The sequence below is a fragment of the Colobus angolensis genome, unplaced genomic scaffold (assembly GCF_000951035.1).
Source record: "Colobus angolensis palliatus isolate OR3802 unplaced genomic scaffold, Cang.pa_1.0 Scaffold7, whole genome shotgun sequence".
NCBI lineage: Eukaryota > Metazoa > Chordata > Mammalia > Primates > Cercopithecidae > Colobus > Colobus angolensis.
This window is the reverse complement of record NW_012120709.1, coordinates 6,269,229-6,293,675: the sequence shown is the minus strand read 5'-3', so window position 1 is coordinate 6,293,675 and position 24,447 is coordinate 6,269,229. Positions and strand designations below refer to the sequence as shown.

At 34.8% G+C, this 24,447-nt stretch overlaps 1 protein-coding gene across 2 annotated transcripts in view; it reads right to left on the bottom strand.

The window, feature by feature from the left end:
- Positions 1–24,447, bottom strand: part of CNTN5 (contactin 5) — a 1,321,567-nt gene that overhangs the window by 391,527 nt on the left and 905,593 nt on the right. For both annotated transcript variants that reach the window (XM_011926604.1, XM_011926603.1), the window contains one exon: positions 8,477–8,680. In XM_011926604.1, the coding sequence (XP_011781994.1) occupies positions 8,477–8,680 (204 nt within the window). The remainder of the gene's footprint in view (positions 1–8,476; positions 8,681–24,447) is intronic.

The following is a 24,447-nucleotide window of genomic DNA, read 5'->3' as shown; positions in this document are numbered from 1 at the left end:
AGAGAGGACAACACGAGATCCATTCTCTCTGTGCTTTGTCTCAGACAAAGCAGAGAGCATTCACTGAGCCTATGTTACGGTGGTCGCCCCTGAGGGCAGATCCACTCTCCCTGTGGAGACTCTAGTGGAGAATCCATTCCCTTGCCTTTTCTAGGTTCTAAAACTGCATTTTCTTGCTCACGGCCCATTTCTGAACCTTCAAAGTGCATCACCCCAATCTCTGCTTCCATCACCAGTCATCACATTGCTTTCTCATCGGTCATCAACTTTCCTCAGCCTCCGTCTTAAGGACACTTGTGACTACATTTAGGGCTACCCAGATAATCTAACGTCCCTACTTCAAGATCTTCAACTTAATTACATCCATTAAGCTCCTGGACCATATAAGCTAATAATCATTTTCCAGGAATTAGGATTTGGACATCTTGAGGGCCATTATTCAGCCTATTACAGTCTTCACAAGCATACCATTTTTATATTTTTCCAGTGCTCTTAGGACGTGCAGTATTCACTAGTAAATTAATGGAGTTGATTCATGGATTATGTAATTAGGTAATTCTGGTCACAATTTCCATGTTGACACAATTATTTCCTTAAAATAAACATGTTATCTACAAATACATTCTCAGCTGATTAGTTTGCCTGCAATTCATTAATTAAAAATGAAAATCATAGACTCCCCACCACCAAATAGTAGATTATCTACATCTGTAGCCTTTCTACATTTTCCCCCAACTGTGACAACTGATGAATTGCCTGATAATGAGTAATCTTTCTACATGCATTCTCAATCTATTTCCACTCACTTTCTCAAGTTACTATTTGAATTCTCTCTACGGCACTATCTAACTCCAGAGATGGATGGGAAAATGTTGCCTTAGAAATCTTGTAGGAAAAGGTCCCACATGGACTGAAAGAAAGAGGAGAAGCCTGGTTTTGTACATAGTGAATTTTGCGCAGATATGTACAACTTTGCTATATCTTTGCTTAATATAGGATATTAATATAGCAAACTCAACTTCTTTTTAGTTAATATTTGTTGGCATTTATTTTCCATCCTTTTTATTTTAATACTTGTACCATTTTTAAAACAGTGCTTCCCATGTAGAAAACATAAGTGTAGATTAAATAAAAATAAAAATAAGTTTTTAGAAAGTAATTAGAACTGTGCTGGAAACTCAAATGAGGGGAAAAAATGAAGGCATAAAATTACCGCATAAGACAGAGGTAGTAAGACCCTGAAGGGAGACTGGAAGCAACAGTGTTACAGAGAGAGGCACAAGTGTTTAAGGGAGAAATGGTAGCTGTTGAGGAATTACAGCTTGGCAAAAATAGATGTGTTTAATGAGGAGTGTTCAATAAATTCTGCTGTTTTGTGGAATGCAAGCGCCTCATTCATTACCCTCCAAGCCATTAATAAACATCTGCATTACTAATAAATCCTTTTGGAGTTGGACTTGTTTTGTTTTTAGCACAGTAATAGTGAGCATGGACTCAGGATGTTGAGCATCAGGATGTTGAGCAAGGATAGGCAAATCCTAGAGTGCATGGTTACAGACAGAATCTGTGTCCATTTTTATGGGAATATCCTGCCTTATATTGGATTGGAAGCTACACAAGGATAGGTGTTATGTTTGCTTCGCCCTCCATTGTATTCCCTGTACCTAACAAAATATCTGATACATAATAGGCGCGCAATACATCTTTGTGAATGCATGAGAATAATTTTTTACCATGTCAGTAAGGGAAAATGATTGTGTTGCTATGTGCTTCAAATCTTCCAAATCTTCACCTTCACTTTGATAATATGTTCAACAAAGCATTTCATGGTATGACACTCTGTTCCTTCATATTGCCTTGCATTTTAGTTATTCTGGCTGAAGTGCAATTTTATTACAGTCTGTGTATTCTATACTTGTACTTGATGGATAGTCAAATATCCTCTCTTTATTTAGTCACCTAATGCCGAATTACCTTCAAAACTAAATTCAGATATTACCTCTTCCAGGAAGCATTCTCTTATGTGTCATCTGGGGTGTTTCTATTAGGGGTTACCAAAGTAACAAATATCTATCAGTCTATCATAACATTTTGTACAGTAATAATCTTTCTCACTAGTCCACAAGCCCCTCTAAAGCCCCTCCCCACCACAGATACATATTCATATATATGTCACCCAATGCAAAATGGAAACAACACATTTACTGAATAAATAACAATAAATAACAGAAAATCAACTTTTTTTGTTCAACATTAGGATATGTGAATTTATGTAAGTATTAGATGGAATTCCTTTCTGTAAGCAAATGTGCTAGGGCTGTGAAAATAATCTACATTCACTACCATCTATGTTTCAGATACTTCCGGTGTGCTAGTTCAACATATCTTGATCAGATGTTTTACTCCTACAAGTGCTACTGCAACCAGGTTCGTGTATGTGCAACCAGTTTCACAAAGTTGCAACTTGAGGCCAACCTCAAAGAACAAGAGAGTTAAGTGCTAACAGAATTACCTCTGGGAATGGGAGATGAATGTCTATCAATACACCCTCCAAGGTGACCATTCTGAGTGCATTCTGTAAGGCTCTGGTCCTGTGGGCTCGGGCTCAAGCTCAAGCTGCCTGTAGAAGTGGTCATCTCTGTAATGCATCTCTCCTCTGGCTTCACCGATCAACCCCATCCCATCTCTTAATCCTGCTCTCTGGGGATAAATTTGAAATAAACTACCTACAAGCAATTTTTGATCTCAGCTTTGCTTTAGGGGAACCAAAGCTAAGATAATACATTTTATAATAAAGAGTTATTAAGTAAAATTCAATTTGTACTTGAAAGGAAAAATATTGCCTATGTGTATGTCCTTTATTATTTTTAGAAAGGTCTACATTTTTTCAGAGAAGTGTAAAAACACAACGTTCTTGAAATGGTTTTCTTTAGAGAACTCTATAGTCACAGCAGATTAAACACAATTTTTATATTCAAACCCCTACAGAGACATTTGCCACGTTTGCAGAAATATTCATTGTAACGCCTATCTCTGCACTGAGAGGTGTGTAAAACCCAGCAAGAATTTCAGCTGACCATGGTGCAATATGTATTCTATTTTTATTTTCAGAACAAGTGTTTAATATATGTCATCTATTTAGGAAAACATTCAGGAATATGTCCTTCTTATGAACGTACTTTTCAATTATATTTTTTGAAGACAGATCAAATGGTGATATGAAAGTTTCTGAATAAAAATAATTCCATTCTAATCTATAACTTCCTTAATTTTGTGTTTCAATTTTTTTCATATTATCTTAGTATGAATCTTGTAATCATTCTATAAGCACAAGAATTTTCAACAGTAACTATTAACTTAGAATTGCATATATGTGTGTGTGTATGTGTGTGTGAATACACATATATACACATATATACACACACACATATATACACATATACACACACACACATACACACACACACACACACACATACACATCTGAGAATTTTGCAAGTTGGTGTGAGTTCCCCTGATGGTGTGTCTGAAGAATGAGGTGTGTGGGGGTCATAGCTGAATGGGGTGTGTAGATGACCAGGCTCTGCTTTGGTGTGAGGACAGGGAGCTGGCTGTCAGGCTGCTGGCATACGAATACTAGAATAAGAATTTTTCACTAGAGTACCACCATTGATATTAAAAACTTCAGCTTTCCATGGAAAGCTCATTCATATTATTAAGAGATGAGTCTTTGGACTTTTTGCATATAGAGATAGAGAAGGAAAAGGTGTCTAACATTTTATTGAAATAGTTGTTCTATGTCTGTGTCTTCAATCTCCTTTATTGAGTCCCATTTCTTACATCCGTTCTTAGGGCTAACTTTGATTTCAGAATGTCTTCCATTGGGCATATAGTCCTCGACCCTTTCTTTAGACTCCTTATACTTTATTCTATGTTTTAGTTTTCCCCACTTCTTTAATACTTTAACTCAATCCTCCCTTATTCTTTCAGAAACATATTGAAATGTCTGACTTGGTGATGCTCTTCCTCTCCTTCAGCATTCTCATTGAAAATATAGATTTATTTTTGTAGGGTATAAGAAGGGTGACAGGTAGCAAATGCATGCATCCAATCCACCATGTTGAGCGACATGTCCACTTCTTATTGAAACCCTTACTTCCCTTGGCTTCCTTGACACCATATTCAACTGTTTTGTTTTTTGTTTTTTTGAGACAGAGTCTCGCTCTGTTGCCCAGGCTGGAGTGCAGTGGTGTGATCTCTGCTCACTGCAGCCTCCGTCTCCCGGGTTCCAGCGATTCTCCTGTCTCAGCCTCCCAGGTAGCTGGGACTATAGGCACGCACCACCACACCTGGCTAATTTTTGTAGTTTTTCAGTAGAGACAGGGTTTCGCCATGTTGGCCAGGGTGGTCTCAAACTCCTGATCTCAGGTGATCTGCCTGCCACGGCCTCCCAAAATGCTAGGATTACAGGCATGAGTCACCATGCCTGGCCTGTTCTACTGTTTTTCCTATTATCTTATTATCTCTCTACCTTCTCCTCATTATCTTTTGTGGGATTTTCATTATTTACCCTCCTAATGTAATGCAGAGTAGTCAAGGCCTGACCTTAAGCTCACTTCTCTTCTCATTTCATACTCTCTCCCCATGCTTTCTTAACCACACCAATGTCTTCATTACGATTTTCACTGTAGTGACTCATGTTCATATCTGAACACTGTTATCCAAAATACTAATTGCTTTTGTACAGCAGAACTTTAAGAAAAACTACATCCATATTATATTACATTATTATTAATGGTATTAGCCTTATTTTTCTTTAGATATTTAATTCAAAGTTTCAGTTACTGTGAAAAACACATCCAGTATAGTATACATGTCTAGAAAGTGGCTTAAAAACCTGGAAAAATATCACATTAAATGATAATTATATAGTAATAATCTGTAGATATTTATTGATTTTCCAGCTTATAGAGTTAGTCTAAGAAGAATTATAGAAGATATGATTGCATTTGCTGGACAGAATTGCCAAAATACAAGTAGAAGAAAAAAGAACATAAAAGTAGCTTAGGAAAGATGAAGGAAAAAGTAGGAATACAATTATCCTCATTTCATGACATAAAATGTTGTGAATTAAAGATACAAGAGTTAAAAGAACAGTAGAAATTCAAGTATATTATTAAAGTTTAAAAGATAAGCAACAGTAAACTGAAAAATGCATATTAAAATAGAGGAAGGAAGAAACTTATGCATACTTATCAAATGAAGGAATAAACACTTATTGTTTAAGCTTGATTAACCAAAATGCATAGATATTTTCTAGCATTTTATGAGAATGTTATGGAACAACAACAACATAAAAGTGAAGTTAGAAGTTTGGCTCTCCAGAGTGAGATTTAATGTCAGGGAGAGGTGAGTAGGATTTTCTGGGTTTTTTTTGGTTTTGTTTTTCTATGTCACTACATTCATTCAATATGGATGTGTTACTTTGACTTAAAACAAATGGACAAATAAAAGCCAAGAAAGCAATAGCCTTAGGTAAGTTACAGAAAAAAAATGTAAATTTTGTAGCTTCTCTGGTAAAAAATAAGACTGTTACTGAATGATGTAATAGAAATTTAGCAGATGCTTACCACCTGTTTTTTTGTTAAATGTTAACCTTAAAATAAGTTTTATTTTATTGATTTATACTTGCTTTATTGAGCCTTTTATATAGTACTTCTCAAATAATGACTTTTTGAAAATACAGACATTTGTAAAAGAAAAAAGTGTCAACAGTGTCAACTGCTGCAGTCACTTCAATTAATATAATGACCAAAACAGTATTGGTTTACTGACATAGCATTTTGTTATATAAGAAGCAACGACTTACAGAGTAATTTTCTGAAAGGCCAGAGGGAATGATTCTCAATAGTACAGGATGGAGGAATTGGTTGTAATAGGAGGATGGAGAGTATACTATCTCTATTGAAATAGGATGGGAGATAACAATGCAGATGGAGATGCAGTTAGATTTAAATTGTATTAGTAGAAAGATGATTTAATAAGGTACATAGTTTTTATGAAGCAGCGGTCATGAGGCAATCCAGTCTAAGGAAAGCAGAGAGGTTTCCAAAAATTTGGGCGGGTGGGGGAGTAGCAAATTAAGCCATCCACAGAATCTTGGTGGGATTGAATGGCAATGTTGATAGCTCACTTGAAACTGATGATCATGAAACCCTGGTGGGTGTAAACTTTTCAGATAGCTTTCAGGATCTCAAGGCAGACACAGAGTGGAGTATAATTGAGCTCACTGGAATTGGGGTTTTGCCAAACAAGGGCAACAGAAGACACAGAAACAAAGTGATTTAAATATCAGCAAATGATTATTCCTGAAATGTTTGCCCATGGAATGTAGAAGGTAAAGTTAAGTGATATATCTGGGCCATGAAACAAAAGTGCAAGACTCTTCCACATGGACACTGACTTATACATGTGCTATTCTCCCTTGTGACGGGCAGGCAATGTGTAGAAAGAGGTCTCTGGTGTGAAAAGAAGGTAGAAGAGCCTCCTCAAGCTCAGGCACTATTCAAATATAAAGTATTATTATATAGATGGATAGTGAAAATGGAATTAATTGTTAGCCAAAAAGAGTTACAATTTTCAGATAAGAATGCATTCATTTCTTAAGAAATCAGGGAGAAAAGGGCTCAGAAGTTTTGGAGAAATGGCTTACAGAAAATTAATTCAAAACTTTTAATTAGATAAACTGTAAAGCTGCATTTCTTTTTTATTTTCAATCTGTAGGCACTCTTACATAATCTTGAAGTTGGCATAATATATACACATTATTCCACAGTGATGTAATACACAATGATGACTTTTAAATCTCTTTCGGTAGCCCAGCTCTCTCTTACGGGTATTAGGAACAGATATCTGATTACCTATTGCCAATTTCCTCATGGATTTCCCATGTACCCTGTATCTCATATTCAAAACTGAATTCCTCATTTTTATCTGCTTCTGTATTTCTTCAGCTGTGTTCTTTTCTGGTGAAGAGAATCATCGCCCATTCAATGAACTATGCTAAAGCCTTGAAATTGTTGTATGTGCTAGCTTCCTCCTACTCCAAAGCCTGTAATTCATTAATTATCAAATGCTGGTAATCCTACCTTCTTAATATCCCAGTTATGTTTCCTGTCCTCCAGTGCTACCATCACTGCTTTTGTTCAGTCATTTATCACCTCTTGGCTGATTAGTTTTAGTAGCCTGTGAATTGGTTTCCAAGTCACCATTTTTTTTTCTACCTGGTTCTCCATGCCATTACTTAACTGTGAGGCCTTTACCAGTTTTCATCATTTCCTTAATACTGGCTTTCTCTTCTTTAAAATGAATATTACATTTTTACCCTTTACCTGATAGAGTTGTTACTATTATATATATATATATATATATATATATATATATTTGTGTGTGTGTATATATATGTAAAATACTGTGTATCTCTATCTATATACGTATGTGTAATACATACTTCACAATTCATGAAGTTTCACAGACTGTGTTGTTTATATACACATATTTAAATGTTTACATACATACATATAAACATATTTATACACACACACACACACACATATATAAACAACAAAGTGTATAATAAACTAAGTGATAAGCAAAAAATCTTGTGATATAGCTCTGGTCATACATTCCAGCAGCATATATTCTAAAAACAAACATATGAAAAAACAGCACTTAAAAAGATTATTTTTTAAGCTGCACAATCAATCAGGATTCTCAAGCTTACTTCTTAATAACAGCTTCGCAGATTTTTTTTTTACTGCATGACAGAGCAAACTGCACATCATATATCAATGATAATATAATGCTTGACTTCTTTAATGCAACGCTTAACTGTAAATGTCTGTAAATACAAATGAGGTGTTTAAATTTGAAGATACTTTGGATAGATGGCAATACCTATAATTATAGAATCATCACTTCTGCCTGATTTGCACTTAAAAGTTAAAGTTCCAACTGCTTCTATTATTGGAAAAGTAATAATAACAATTATAACTATACCATGAAGTATTAAAACCTGAACATTCAATTTGAAGGCAGCTGAAATAAAAATGTAATGAAAAGTGGATCCATAAAATGCTTTCAATTCATACACATATGCTATATAGAGGCACTCAAGAGCAAACGAAAGAACTGTGGAGTCTTTATTATGGTTCTCTTTTTCAGATTCTTTCTCGCTTTCTGGCATTAGAGTAGCATTATGATGAGTATTTCTCATCCATGGATCATCACTTTCTTATGTCAAAACTTTTATTCTAAGGCATGCATAAACATGGCCTAAAAATGTAGTTTCTAAATATGGCAAATGTCTTTTTATTTTATTTGTAAGTTCCAGTTCTTAAAAAAAACACACACATTAATACATCTTTATTTTCCAAATTAGAGTTGGCTGACCATTTTAATGGGCCAAGCAACTTACCATCATTACGTAGAGTGAGTGGCGTTGGAGGACTAAGGACTCTAGCATTCGTCACTGTGTTTTTCACCAGACAAATATAGCTGCCAACATCTGATGTTTGGACTTTAGAAATATAAAGGTTGCCTGTCTCCTGGGAAATGAACCGCCGGCTGTCTTCCGCCACAAAGGAAGGGAACTCATTAAATACCCAGCTATAGATGATCTCTGAAAATACACAAAATTTGGTCAATGAAAGACTTTGATTTTTTCATTAACAGACAAAGTTCAAACAACAAAGCCTTTAGAAAGCATGAGATATATTGCAAGGTCACCCATATTTGATACATGGAGCTATATAATTTAGTATTTTATATTCAAAGGATTATTGTTAATGACTACGGTGAGATCTGAAATATTTTTTAGGATGTCTGAACTTGACTCATTTATTTATTCTTTCAGTTCCAATGTGTATTGAACATGTTTTAGGTACTCAGAATTATGATAACCTGAAAATAGAAAGAGAAGAGACAATTCTCCATTCTCAAAGATCAATTTAATGAAGACAATTTACCCAAACCTATGAAACAATGTAGACTAAGAAAATGGAGATATAGACCTTATTGTAAAGAAGGTGTGAGATAGGGGCACTTAAGCAATTAAACTTATCAAAGAAAGGCAAACTACGTCTTCTGTCCAAATGTTCTCCTCTACACACATCCCATTTTGTAAATTAGTTTTATTTCTAAATTAAGCTTAAGTTCACTGGGACTTTCAGAGACAGTATCATTAAGTTCTGACTCTACTACTTAGTGATGGTTTAAATTGAGCCAGTATTTAACTAACTTTTTGAGGTTCATTTTTAAAATTCATATAGTTAGAATAATATTACATACTTCATAAGCTTCAAACAAGACAATACACCTAAGAGCTTAACGAATAATATGCATTCATAAAACATGAAAAGTAACACTTCTGTTATCATCCCACCCTAACCAAAAATTACCACATTAGGAACTCCTTCTACGTGCACCATTTAAATATAAGAAAAACAGTAAAGAGGATATAAAACAAGTCTGAAGGAATAGTGGATACTAAAATATTTTCAGATCTGTTTTCCACAGAAGAATTCCAAAGATGAGATGAACATTGATTCTAAGCAAGATTTTGCTAATATTTATTATTAAAAGAAATTATATAGGCCAGGAGCTGTGGCTCACACCTGTAATCCCAGCACTTTGGGAGGCCGAGGCTGGCGGATCACGAGGTCAGGAGATTGAGACTATCCTGGCTAACAAGGTGAAACCCTGTCTCTACTAAAAATACAAAAAAATTAGTTGGGTGTTGTGGCGGACACCTGTAGTACCAGCCACTCAGGAGGCTGAGTCAGGAGAATGCATGAACCCGAGAGGTGGAGCTTGCAGTGAGCTGAGATCACATCACTGCACTTCAGCCAGGGTGACAGAGTGAGACACCAACTCAAGAAAAAAAAAAAAAAAAAATTATATATTATAGTTCCAGCAGAAGCACATATATAATGAGAATTTTGAAATATTATATTGCATTAATGTGTAATTACAATATACAGATACAAAATCAAATATTTTAACAATTGTTTTAGAAAGAAAAGCATTTTTTATAGTTACCAACACCCAGTTGGCAGCCTTCAGTACATTTAATATTTTATTAAGAATTTATTTAAAATATCCACATTACTTTAAGGAACTCCGTAAAGTATAATTGAAATACTTCACTTGTTCTCATACAGCTCAACTAGACTCTAAATTCAAGGCTTTCTCACATTTAACAATGTGAATTCCTTTAATTGTTATAATGAAAGTGTTACTTGTCATTCACACCTAATTCATATATTTTAATATGTATTTATCTTACATTACATTTTATTAAAATTTTTTTTATTATTTTACTAAAATCTAATATAAAACAAGGGTTTTCTTAGTTTTTGGTTTATATTACTTAAAGTTTCAGAAAAATGAAAGCAACTAACAATTACAGGCAATCATTCATTAAATTAATAAATACTGTTTCTGTTATACTGATATTTGTTGAATTAATGTTTCGTATTTTTAGACCAGGAGAAAAGTATTTACACAAAATTGGCATTTTCTCAGATTTTACAGACAGGTAATTATTTGGAGACTAAAAAATGCTCATTTAGTTCTTCAAATAAGTTTTCAGTTTCATGTAGTGAAGCATTTCATAATTCCAAAAAGTATAAAAAGTAGAAATACTACACAATAGAAGAGCTGACAACCTGAGTTTGCAGTGGATTATCTGCCAGTGTCAAAAATGAAAATATTGAACTGAGCTAAACACCTTTTAATATTCCTCTTTACTTTCTCCTATAAGGCTTTCCATTATCTCTTCACATTTATTTAATACTGTCTTCAAAGTAATCATAAAAAGTCTATAATTATTTTTAGTATTATATTGTAATCTGAGAACTGTAAAATATTTCAGGGAAATAGTAAAGTATAGTTGGCTCTGGTGCCACAGCCTTTAGCTTTATATGCCACTTTCTTCCATACCAACTGCGCCCGGCTCTTAAAAGTAATTGAATGCATGCTTATCTATTAAGTGGTAAAAATTTAGTAGTAGTGGCATTCACTTCAGAAGATACTGAGGTTAGGTGGTCAACTATGATTTTCCCATTTTTTAAGGCTCTTTTTTCTAATGGTATGGTGATCTAAAGCAACTGAAATGTTTTAGAAGTTCTTGGTATGATTCTTCAGTGAGTAATCCCTATATCAGCAGACAATGAACACTTTGAGATATTCTATGCATCTACGTTATTAAAGTCTTCCTCGAGAATGCTTTTGCACAAACCCTACTTGAGATCAATTTTTTCCCTCATTTTTCTATGTAGTTTGCTTTATTACTATACTTTAAGTTCTGGGAAATATGTATAGAACATTCAGGTGTGTTACATAGGTATACAAAATGGTGTTGGGAAAACTGGCTAGCCACATGAAGAAAGCTCAAACTGGACCCCTTCCTTACACCTTATTAAAACATTAACTCAATATGGATTAAAGACTTAAATGTAAGACCTAAAGCCATAAAAACCCCTAGAAAAAAACCTAGGCAGTATCATCCAGGACGTAAGCATGGGCAAAGACTTCATAACTCAAACACCGAAAGCAATTGCAACAAAAGGATCAATGTTTATGTTAAATTTCAATCAGGTATTTTTGATACTATGTGGTAATACACATTTGGGCCACAAATCCATGTGTGGCATAGGCTTTTGGCTTCTCATCGGAGAATTTTTGTCTTCTACTCTGAACCAACAAGCCATTCCATCTTGGGTCTGACTTGGGCAGACATTGCTATTCAACTTCCATTCTCAAGCAGACCCAAGGACTTGTCCTTTGCCCTGGCATGATCATTCATCCTTTAGCTTTTAGACTTTAGGGTCTACTTCTGTAACATATGAAAAATGTACCTTGCTTCCAAGATCTCCTCAGGGTTAACATCACAGAGTATGCTTTGGATTTTAATTCTTATTTGTTTCTGATACTTAGGGATTTCCTTTTCTTTCTTGTGAGATCAGCTACATATTGAAATTATCTTTGCTTTATTTCAGTCATCATTTCTAAATTTTGGTAGTGAGAATATTTCCAAGTCAGCTGTCTCCTGCCCTAATTGAATGTGCAGATTTCATGGATTCAAGTATTGCACACTTTCTATGCAACTGCTGCAATTGATTCACTGTCAATAAACAGGGGATCTTCTCTTTGCTCCCCTGACAAATAAGATGATTATTTAAGTGATATATTTCCACAACTACAGAGTATATAAAAACAGGAGTACACATGTGGGCAATGATGCTCATTTGTCTTAACAGAAGTGCCATTAACAAAAAAAAATAAAAAGTTTGAAAAAGGGGAATGAAATTGCATACTGGACTCTCTGAAGTCTTTGAAAACAATTTCAGTGAGTAATCACATGTGATTCAACATTCTTTAATATAACTACATGTTGGGAAATAACCATTCTTTTTTCTAACAATGTGTGTACACATCAGAGGCTTTGGGCCAAAGAATTCAGAGAGAAGACAATGGATATAGCATCTGAGTTGTTCAATGACCCAATTAATAATGCCGTTCTCCCCGGGAGTCTATTTTCTTTATCCCTGTAAGTACAGAAAGAAAAAAACTTAAAAATCAGAAGCTTCCCTATTTCTATAAAATGCTCAACTTTATGGTAAGATTCTCAGTTAACAGACCTTATTTACCAAAATCCCTAATTGTTTATTTCTATAATATGAGATTCAATGTTTTATCTGCCAAAAATCATAACTTGTTCTTTATCATTAAAATATAACATTTGTTCAGGCACAGCAGCCCATGCCTGTAATCCCCGCTCTATGGGAGGCTGAGGTGAGAGGATAGCTTGAGGCCAGGAGTTCAAAGTTGCCATAAGCTGTGACTGTGTCGCTGTGCTCCAGCCTGATAGATGTCAGAGTTAGACCCCAAATCAAAAAAATTTAAAAAATGTAACTTTTAGTTTATTTTTTAAATAGTTCAAGTTTTGCATTTATTTATTTTCTGTATGTTTGTATTAATTTTTACTGATGCTGCCTGGTAGAGTATATGTCAGGAGCATTTTAGTATTTACAAATTGTCTTTTAATCATATTTATTTTCATAATTCCATCATCCATTATGACTCATCTCCTCTCTTTCATAGTGACTTAATTGAAGTAAAGATAATTAAATAGGATAACTTAGTAAGTTCCTAGAGAAAAATAGGGTTTTAGAAATTGTCACTACAATTATTTTCTTTTTTGAAAGTTTGTACTCAATCCTACCGCTTTGGATTCTGAATTAATGACATTATGATAGAAACTGTAGAGAACTGTCCACTTAATTATTCATTACTACTGAGCATAAGGGACAACCTGAAATTGGTGGGAAATATATTTTTCCATTGCTGATGTGTACTTTAATTGAAACAGAAAATGTCACTATTAGCCATGTCAATTACTCTTGGAAGAGCAGAGACTGAATCTACCTTCTTTACCATTATGTTTTTAAAACTCAATAGGATACTTGGTGTGTAGTTGCTCCATAAATATTTGGTGAATAAACGCATAGTTGAGATAGAAATATATCTATAATCTATTTATATGAAACTCTCTAAATTTCAAGAACAAGAGTGGATTTATTTTCACATATTAAACTTCATTACAAATTTCCTAAGATCTAAACTGGCTTGTTCTGGTTTTGAGAATATGAGTCAGAGAGGATGCTTAATGTTGGGCAAAATAGAGACACTGAGTCCCTATTTATTATAGTAATGTAGACAGTTTAACAATCTAGAATGTACTGTGAATGAGCAAAAGAGAAAAGGATCATTTTTACAAAGGTACTATGAAGTGTTTTCATGATTTATTCTATTAGGTAAGTTAGATGAAACCTTAGAGGTGAGGGATATTAAATTTTTAGGTAGTACAATCCCTATCAGAGGTTAATAGCCTCATGGATGACCAATTATCTGCCTCTGATTGAGCATGCTTATTGACATTTTGTTGAGGAAGCTGATTGGCAGCTCAAGTTATTTAATGGATCATATAGAAAAATCATTTTGGCTCCTACATTTGGGGTGGGAGCTGAGATCAAAGCAACTGGGATATCAACGGTAATGAAATACACAAAGCACAGTTGGGGATATGAAAATATCAGATAGACCTGGGAAAAAATTAGCATAACAGTTTACCATGAGTCACACACTTTTCTTTCTTTTTTTTTTTTTTTTACCTAGTTCTTCCCTTGGTCTGTGCCTCCCACTTTCCCTGTCACACACAGACACAGTAGAAGTTAGCACTGTGAGTGAGTAAGACCATGGACTTCAAAATCACAGAGACCAGGCATTTAAAGATGGCTGCATGACCTACCAACTACATGACCTTTGGGGAAGCTATTTAATTTTGCTAAAGCATTAATCTTCTTATCTGTAAACTAAAATTGATGGAAGAAAGGGTAGGTTAAATGAAATATTTCATGTACAGAAATAGATATAGTTATTATTATTTTAGTCATCTTCAACATCAAAGGTCTGAGGCTCAAATAGGTGAAGGAACCAGGAGAAAATTACAGCTGATTAGAGTCAGAGGGAAAATTAACATTTCTCTCCTCACTATAAGCCTATATTTTATCATTATATTAGTCTTCTTTAATTATTGTAATTTAATTTTCCTAAAGTTTAGTTTCAGTATCCATAAAATAGGACAGTAATGTCTATATGGTAGTAATGCTGAGGATTACACAAGCCACTTAAATGAGTGTCTAACATGCAGAAACTGCTCAATAAGGGGAGCTATTGGCTCAGGATAAACAATCTAGTATAAAGCACAGGTTTGTAGAATACAAATTCATCTTGTACCTTGTACAATTGGATTCAATTTCCTTGTGCCAAAAGTTTCATCTATAAAAACACAACCAGAGACAAAGATCCTGAGAGTTACAATAGAATAAAGCTGTCTGAGTCTTGGTTAGTACCAAGAGAAAGAATCAAGATTTGCTTTTAACCTTTTGAGACGGAGTCTTGCTCTGTCGCCCAGGCTGGAGTGCAGTGGTGCGATCTTGGCTCACTGAAAGCTCCGCCTACCAGGTTCACGCCATTCTCCTGCCTGGGCCTCCCAAGTAGCTGGGACTACAGGCGCCTACCATCACATCCGGGTTTTTTTTTTTTTTTTTTGTATTTTTAGTAGAGATGGGGTTTCATCGTGTTAGCCAGGATGGTCTCGATCTCCTGACCTCGTGGTCCAACCGCCTTGGCTTTCCAAAATTTTGGGATTACAGGAGTGAGCCACTGTGCCTGGCTTCAGAATGAAGATATTTTAAAAGATATTGTGAAGAATGCAAAAGAGAATACCTGTAGTATGTTTTAAAAATGAAATTACCTTAAAACAAAGTAGTCTGTATCATTACACTAAATTTAGTTATCTTGGTCGAACAAAACAAAGTAATAATTTTCTTTTTTATGCTTTGGAGACATGTATTTTCACTATGTTTGTTACCTAAAGTCAAAAGAAGCAGAATTCTTCATAATGATGTCACCAAGACGGGAAAATATTTTACGTGCATGTAATTCAAAACACCTTTAGAAAAATATAAGATAAATAAAAGAATACATATAATAGAAACACTACTAAACTGGCAACATCTCATGATCCACGATTTAAGCAGGTCTGAGCTAGGGAATTCCAAGTTCTAGAGTTCAAGTGACTATACCAACTGGGTGACAGGAGCTATTTTTATTTTCTCTGTGGAATACTTCACAGTGTGGAGGACATTTTTATCCCAGGAGTCCTGTGTCTAGATATAAAGGTCATTGCTAACCCTTTTCAAAAGGCAGCCTAAATTTCTTGCTTTGCTAAGGGGTTTTTAAATTACATTGTATTGTATTGTAAGCTCTTAGCAGGTCTAGGGCCAGCATTTACTCAACAGTGTGCAAGAGTCAGTGGCACAGACTCAGCTTAGGTTTCAAACTTTGCATTAAAAAGAATTCACTCCTGGCTTCCTGTAATTCATTGATAATGCCCACAAATCCCTGCCCTAATCAATAACAGACTATTTGTGCCCCAGAATCTTGCCAGACCATATGACCTTAATGTGCTTATCAAACTTATGAAAATGTTAGCTTAAAAAAAGATACAGAGAGAGAACTACTGAAAGGATATGGAGTCGTTCCACGGACTCCGTTCAACTTTGTACATGACGAAAATCATCTCAGCATTTATCCTTTATTCAATCAGGACACCAGCGTGCATAACAACAGCAACAACAACAGTAAACACTTATTGTCTTACAGTGGGTTTATAGAAATAGAGTCAGTGAAGAGACCTCTCAAATAGGATTCAACAAAATTTTTCCAGGAGGAAAAATTAAGAGAAGCAACGTAAGATGAGGGAGAAAAAAAATAAAGCTAACCAAGGATGTGGTCCCTGTTGGAGATAAGCTTCAAATTGATCTCACTTGGGGTTCTCAAATGCAGGCTTCACTGCAGCATTGCTAAGTGAGGCAAAAGAAGGCAAAGAGTATCAGCAAAGACTATTTGCACCCTCTCCCCTGTATCCGTAAGTTATTAGCTGCTGGGTGGGGCAGGTCGAGTGCCGTGAGGGCAGGAAGCACAATTTTCCAGGTGTGGCAAATATTCTGGAGAAGAGGAAGCAGCCAATCTTCATACCAGCTGCTGGATGTGTGCAGGCATCGGGTGGAGAACGTCTGGATGGAGCACCAATACAATCTAGTAAATGTGTACTACACATAGAATATACCATGTAATGTGTTCTATGTATATCAACTCATTTAATTCTCATAGGAATAGGTAACCTTATTTTACAAATGGGAAAACTAAGATATAGAGTTGCTAGTAATTTGCTTAAGAATTACTAAAAAGCATCGATCTTTATTTGAAAAGAGAAAAAGAAACCTGGTAAATAGTGGTTTCAAATATTTACTAGATGGAGTTTTATATACATGGGATATAATTTTGCCAATAAAAGTTTGATGTTTGAAATAGTGACTAATTAGAGCAGTGTCTAGATTTCACTCACCAGTCCAGAACAAAAGCAGGCTGGAGATTATTAACCATTAAGTCACACTGGAATTAAACCATGGTCACAATCCTAGACAAGTCTTAACTAGATAAAACAGTAAGAATGTGGCCTGCTGGGTAGAGACCTACTATAAAATACCAGCACGGCGTAACTGAAATACAGATGTTCATAAATGTAAAAGTTTTATTATTGCACAGTTACAAACAAGGATACTATTCCTCATCTCCGCTTACATTAGGAATTACAGAGTTGTCCAAATATTTTACCATGAAAAGTCGCACAGATAATAATTTTTAAATTAGCCTGTATTTTCTGGAATCAATGGCAGTCCACAAGATGGCAGTGCTTCTTGATGTGTAGAAAGGTTCAATCTTGGACAATATTCCAAATGGAGGAAAATTAAGACCTTGGTTAGCAAAATAAAGTTTTCTTATATTACTGTGTTTTACTTAGTAAAATACTACCTTTTATCCAAAAGATAATTGTCATTTATATATAAACAAGAATAATTAAATTTTTACTTAGCTCGATGGATTAAAAGCAAAAGAAAATTCATAAGGCAGGTGTTTAAAACTCAACATTTTTTCACTATGAATTTTTTAAAATTTTTAACTTCTTTTAATTTCATGTTATGCAGATTTTGTGGTGAAAATTTGAAGATTTATTGCAGTCTAAATATTAACAGAAACAAATATGAGTTTTATAAATTATCCCCGTTATAGGTAGGTGAGTCACAGAGGACAAAACCCTCTAGAGCTGTGAATTGCCTAAATCTTCTGTGTTAAATATGGAACTTGAGTTGCTTTTGGGTTCATTTATCATATAGGTACAGCAGAGAATCTTCAGGTAAGATAAATTATTATAAGGAGATTGTCTGTCCCTCAACTTATTCTTATATTCAACGTAATTTTTCAAAAATGTTCTTTGTGCTTTTATGGCTTAACTAATGCTCATTAATCCTTCATGCAAATCTTTAATGAAGGTAATTTATTTGTCACATTGCCATGCACCATGTAGAAACAGTGGATATTGTCTATTTATCAACAGGCACTGAAATGGTTTATTTTCTGCATCAAGGGTTTGTCTCTATGGCTCACCTGTTTAAAAAAAAAAAAAAAAACCCTAATCATAAAACACATATTTATCTCTGTTGATATGTAATCACTGTAATAAATCTTAAATTACTATTAATTCATATGCACATAACATGAAAGTTTTGGCTGGGATTTTTTTCGTTATTTTTCAAAAGTAGAAAAGGTGGTATGAGTTATGTTAGTAATATGAAAAGCACAAAAACTATTAAGAACGCATTTTTCTCTCTCATTCTACAAGGGGTTTCTCTGTAAAATCACATAGTTTTTACTTTTTATAATCATGTTTATATTTTTTATAATTTTGTTCATATCTTATAATCACATTTATTATCAGGTTTATATATTTATGATTAAAATATACTCATTTTCATAATCATGTTAAATCACATACATGTTTTTATAATTAGGTTTATATCTACATTAATTTCATAATCTTGAAATTGATGTAGTTAATTTTATCAAATTATCATCAAAATATATTTGCAAAGTAGACCTTATCATAATGTCTTACTAGATCATATTTTTTGCAAATGTATTTTGATATTTGCATAGCTGTAAAATAATAAGGTCTAGTACTAACAGGGAGTTTAGACAATTAAAGAACACATAAGAAAGAAAGTGTACCTTGGAAAAAATTGTCATAAAGTAATTGAGTGGCCATTGTTTTGAACCTAATATTCATGTTCTATCAGAGATACATGTAATACACATACTATGGAATACATGGATGAAAGGTTTTAATGGAATGATAAATTGTTGATTCTCCCTAAGTTATTTTTTCCCTTTCTCTTTCTTTTTTGCCCAGTAGTCTTCTAGGCTTTGGTGTTCCAAACTGGCTTCCCCTTGGTCATTTCCCATACTGTCAGTCTTTATCAGTTTTTCTAATTTCAAGTTACAGTGGAGATTGACTTTTTAAAATCTAAACGTGTTCAGATTTCTTTATTGAGTATCGATCACTCAGCTGTGTTTTGTGTATTCTCCATAAGTGTGGGCTCTGTAATGTATTTTTCCCACTAAGCCTCTGCTCCTAGCTTGTGGGTTAATTAACAATTCTGGTGATTGACTTGGTGATATTTTCACAAATCTCAAGACTAGAAACTATTATAGCTTAAATAAAAATACTATAATTTTCTGAGAACCCAGGAGAGTTATACAATATTGTAGTTGTGGAAACAGGAAAACCGTGTATCTGTAGGGATTACTGAAAATTTCAAGAATACAAACCAGTTGTTAGGTGAATAAATTTATTCACAAAACACTGATTTAGGAGATGACTGTTAAAGATGCGATTGAGAGATTTTTATTGGAAGGGATCACTCAAATAAATTGTGACTGTACACAAACTATTAAACCTGGATACTTTATGTATCAAGAAAAACCTGGATACTTTATGTCAAACAGTGATCAGGGTGAGAAGACAGATTTTTTTTTTTCATTCTTGTACTTATGCCTTCTTTGTAGTGAAAACATAAAAAACTTGAACACTGGTGTTAGTAACACAATTTGTATCATAGTAAAGTGACATGAAATGTGTATTAAGTGCCTGGATTCCTATTCCAGCTGGGACCTCTGTGGAAGAACTGAGACATATGGGGCTCAACTCAATGAGCGTGTAAGGTAATGTGGCACCATGGAAAAAGATGCCTTTATACCAATGCAAAAACATGCTTGAATATTTGCACCATCACCTAGCAGCTGTGCAGTCTTGAGCTTATTTATATGACTTCTTCAGTTCGGTTTCTTCATCTGTGAAATGATTGTAGTAATACCTAGCTCATAGGATTTTGTGGGAAATTTCATAAAAAAAGTGTTAACATCATTATTTCAGGTATATAGTGTGCTCAAAATGTCATTATTATTGAAAATTCTGGCCTACACACACACACACACACACACACACATACACACACACGTTTTATTTTTACTTTGTGTACCTTCTATGCAGAATTATCCTAGCAGTCATTCTAAAAAAACACTTCAGGAAACATAACCTCTTACCTAAAAATACATATATATATATATAAGAGGCATTTGACTTTGCAGGACAGTCATACATCCATATTCTATTCTTGTTCCAATTTACCATGCAAAAAGTATCAATTATGCAGAACTAAAATATCTGTAAATGTTATAGCATATGTTGCTCTGCAGTATTCCAATCTCATATCAAATTGCAGGTTAGGAGTAGTTTTACTCTTTATACATGTCACATGCCTACTAATAGTCCTTAAATGGTTCTCTGATATGGAACTCTTTGTCATGGAATTTAAAATCTGTGATAGTCTGGTTTGCTGTCATACCTGTACCCATCTCTTTCTTAACCATCCGATACTATCGCCCACTCTTCACTATCATCAGTGCTTCATTTTAAATTGGGTGATTCTCAAATCTATTTGTCTTTCATCATGTTATTCCCCTAGACTCCAGTCTGCACTCCCACTTTCCTCTGCCCAGGCGCATGCTTGGACACAATCCAAGTACTACTGCCTCAAACAAGGTTTTAAGAGGCGCATCATTTCCATTTATTTGTGTCCTGTCTTATTCCCTTGAGCAGTGGTTTGCAGTTCTTGAAGAGGTCCTTCATGTCCCTTGTAAGTCATATTCCCAGGTATGTTATTCTCCTTGTAGCAATTGTGAGTGGTAGTTCACTCATGATTTGGCTCTCTGCTTGTCTATTATGGGTGTATAGGAATGTTTGCGATTTTTGAACACTGATTTTGTATCCTGAGATTTAGCTGAAGTTGTTTATCTGCTTAAGGAGGTTTTGGGCTGAGATTATGGAGTTTTCTAAATAAATATACAATCATGTCATCTGCAAATACAGACAATTTGACTTTCTCTCTTCCTGTTTGAATACCCTTTATTTCTTCTCTTGACTGATTGCCCTGCCCAGAACTTCCAATACTATGTTGAATAGGAGTGGTGAGAGGGCATCCTTATCCTGTGCTGGTTTTCAAGAATGCTTCCAGCTTTTGCCCATTTAGTATGATATTGGCTATGGGTTTGTCCAAAATAGCTCTTATTATTTTGAGATATGTTTCATCAGTACCTAGTTTATTGAGAGTTTTCAGCATGACAGGCTGTTGAACTCTGTCAAAGTCTTTTTTTGCATCTATGAAGATAATCATGTGGTTTTTGTCATTGGCTCTGTTTATGTGATGGATTATGCTTATTGATTTGCATATGTTGAACCAGCCTCACATCCCAGGAATGAAGCCAACTTGGTTTTGGTGGATAAGCTTTTTGATGTGCTGCTGGATTCTGTTTGCAGTATTTTACTGAGGATTTTCACATCGACGTTCATCAGGGATATTGGCCTGAAATTTTCTTTTTTGGTTGTTTCTCTGCCAGGTTTTGAAATCAAAGTGATGCTGGCCTCATAAAATGAGTTATGGAGGGGTCTCCCTTTTTCTATTGTTTGGAATAGTTTTGGAAGGAATGGTACCAGGTCTTCTTTGTACCTCTGGTAGAAGTTGGCTGTCAATCTGCCTGGTCCTGGGCTCTTTTTGGCTGGTAGGCCATTAATTACTGCCTCAATTTCAGAACTTGTTATTGATTCATTCAGGGATTCAACTTGTTCCTGGTTTTGTCTCGGGAGGGTGTATGTGTCCAGGATTTTATCAATTTCTTCTAGATTTTCTAGTTTATTTGTGTAGAGGTGTTTACAGTATTCTCTGATGGTAGTTTGTATTTTTGTAAGATCAGTGGTGATATCCCCTTAATTGTTTTTCATTGTGTCTATTTGATTCTTCTCTCTTTTCTTCCTTATTAGTCTGGCTAGCAGTCTATTTTGTTAATCTTTTCATAAAACCAGCTCCTGGATTCATTGATTTTTGAAGGTGTTTTTGTGTGTATTTATCTCCTTCAGTTCTTCTCTGATCTTAGTCATTTCTTGTCTCCTGCTAGCTTTTGAATTTGTTTGCTCTTGCTTCTCTGGTTATTTTAATTCTGATGTTAGAGTGTCAATTTTAGATCTTTCCTGCTTTTTAATATGGGCATTTTAGTGCTAAATTTCCCTCTTAACACACTGTTTTAGCTGTGTCCCAGAGACCAATATCATGAAAATGACCATACTGCCCAAAGTAATTCATAGACTGAATGATATTCCCATCAAGCTATCACTGACTTTCTTCATAGAACTAGAAAAAGAAAAAACTACTTTAAATTTTATATGGAACCAAAGAAGAACCCACTAAGCCAAGACAATCCTGAGCAAAAACAATAAAGCTAGAGGCATTATGCTACCTGGCTTCAAACTATGCTACAAGGCTACAGTAACCAAAACAACATGGTACTGGCACCAAAACAGAGATATAGACCAATGGAACAGAACAGAGGCCTCAGAAATAATACCACCCACAGCAGATTTTTGACTAACCTGACAAAAACAAGCAATGGGGAAAGGATTCCCCATTTAATAGATGATAGTGGGAAAACTGGCTAGTCATATGCAGAAAACAGAAAGTGGACCCCTTCCTTACATCTTATACAAAAATTAACTCAAGATGGATTAAAGACTTAAACGTAAGACCTTAAACCATAAAAACCCTAGAACAACCTAGGCAATACCATTCAGGACATAGGCATGGGCAAAGACTTCGTGACTAAAACACAAAAAGCAATGGCAACAAAAGCCAAAATTGATAAATGGGATCTAATTAAACTAAACAGCTGCTGCACAGCAAAAGAAACTATCATCTGAGTGAACAGGCAGCCTACAAAATGGGAGAAAATATTTGCAATCTATCCATCTGACCAAGATCTAATATCCAGAATCTACAAAGAACTTAAACAAATTTACAAGGAAAACAAAACAAAACAACCCCAACAAAAGGTGGGCAAAGGATATGAACAGACACTTCTCAGAAGATGACATTTATGTGTCCAACAAACACATGAAAAAAAGCTTATCATCACTGGTTATCAGAGAAGTGCAAATCAAAACCACAATGAAATACCATCTCATGCCAGTGAGAATGGCGATCATTAAAAAATCAGGAAACAACAGATGCTGACAAAGATGTGGAGAAATAGAAATTCTTTTAACCTGTTGGGGGGAATGTAAATGAGTTCAATCATTGTGGAACACAATGTGATGATTCCTGAAGGATCTAGAACCAGATATTCAATTTGACCCAGCAAATCCATTACTGGGTTTATAAATCATTCTACTATAAGGACAAATGCACATGTATGTTTATTGGAGCACTGTTTACAATAGCAAAGACTTGGAACAAACCCAAATAGCCATCAATGATAGGCTAGATATAGAAAATGTGGCACATATACACCATGGAATACTATGCAGTCAAAAAAAGAATGAGTTCATGTCCTTTGTAGGGACATGGATGAAGCTGGAATCCATCATTCTCAGCAAACTAACATAGGAAGAGAAAACCAAAAACCACATGTTCTCACACCTAAGTGGGAGTTGAACAATGAGAACACATGGACATAGGGAGGGGAACATCACACACTGGGGTCTGTCAGGGGCCTGGAGGAGAAGGCAAGGGAAAACATTAGGACAAATACCTAATGCATGTGGTGCTTAAAACCTAGATTACAGGTTATAGGTGCAGCAAACCAACATGGCACATGCATACCTATGTAACAAACCTGCATATTCTGCACCTGTATCCCAGAACTTAAACATAAAAAGGTCACATTTACAATTTGCCTTCTTTTCTGAAATTTTGTAGATATATCAATAACTTGTGTACTGATTTGCTTACAACAGTGCCAATTCACACCAGTTTTCCCAGAAAGAGTATTAATATCCTCCTTTTCACTCTCAAAAAATGAGCCCGTTTGGATATTACTTACATATATTATATACTCTCCCTATGCCCTTTCCATCATCCACACAACACATTACTCTTGTAGTGGTCCTATGTTCTCCCATAGTTCCCTGGATGTATCATCTTCCCTACCAGATCACATATTCATCTAGAGCAGAAGCTCTGTCATACGCTTACTGTGCAAACGTGGCATACAAGTGAAAAATAAACTTATTTAATTTTAGAAATTTTAAAAAGAGTATTATGTTACCAGTAAAGATAACTGGAGCTATCTTGAGTTGCCCCAAATGTTAATGGGTATTATTACTCTAATTGTCGAAAATAGTTTCCAACTCACTTGAGTATCCAGTAAGCAGTTTATGAATCCTTTTCTGATGATGAATGCAGTGTTTGGTTATTTTAAGTTTAGTGAAATCAGGTGTTTTCTTTTCATCCCATTTCAACCCTTGGTAATAGACTAAATTTATAAGTTCTATTTATAAATTCTATTAGGACTGACATGATTTTGCCTGAGTCT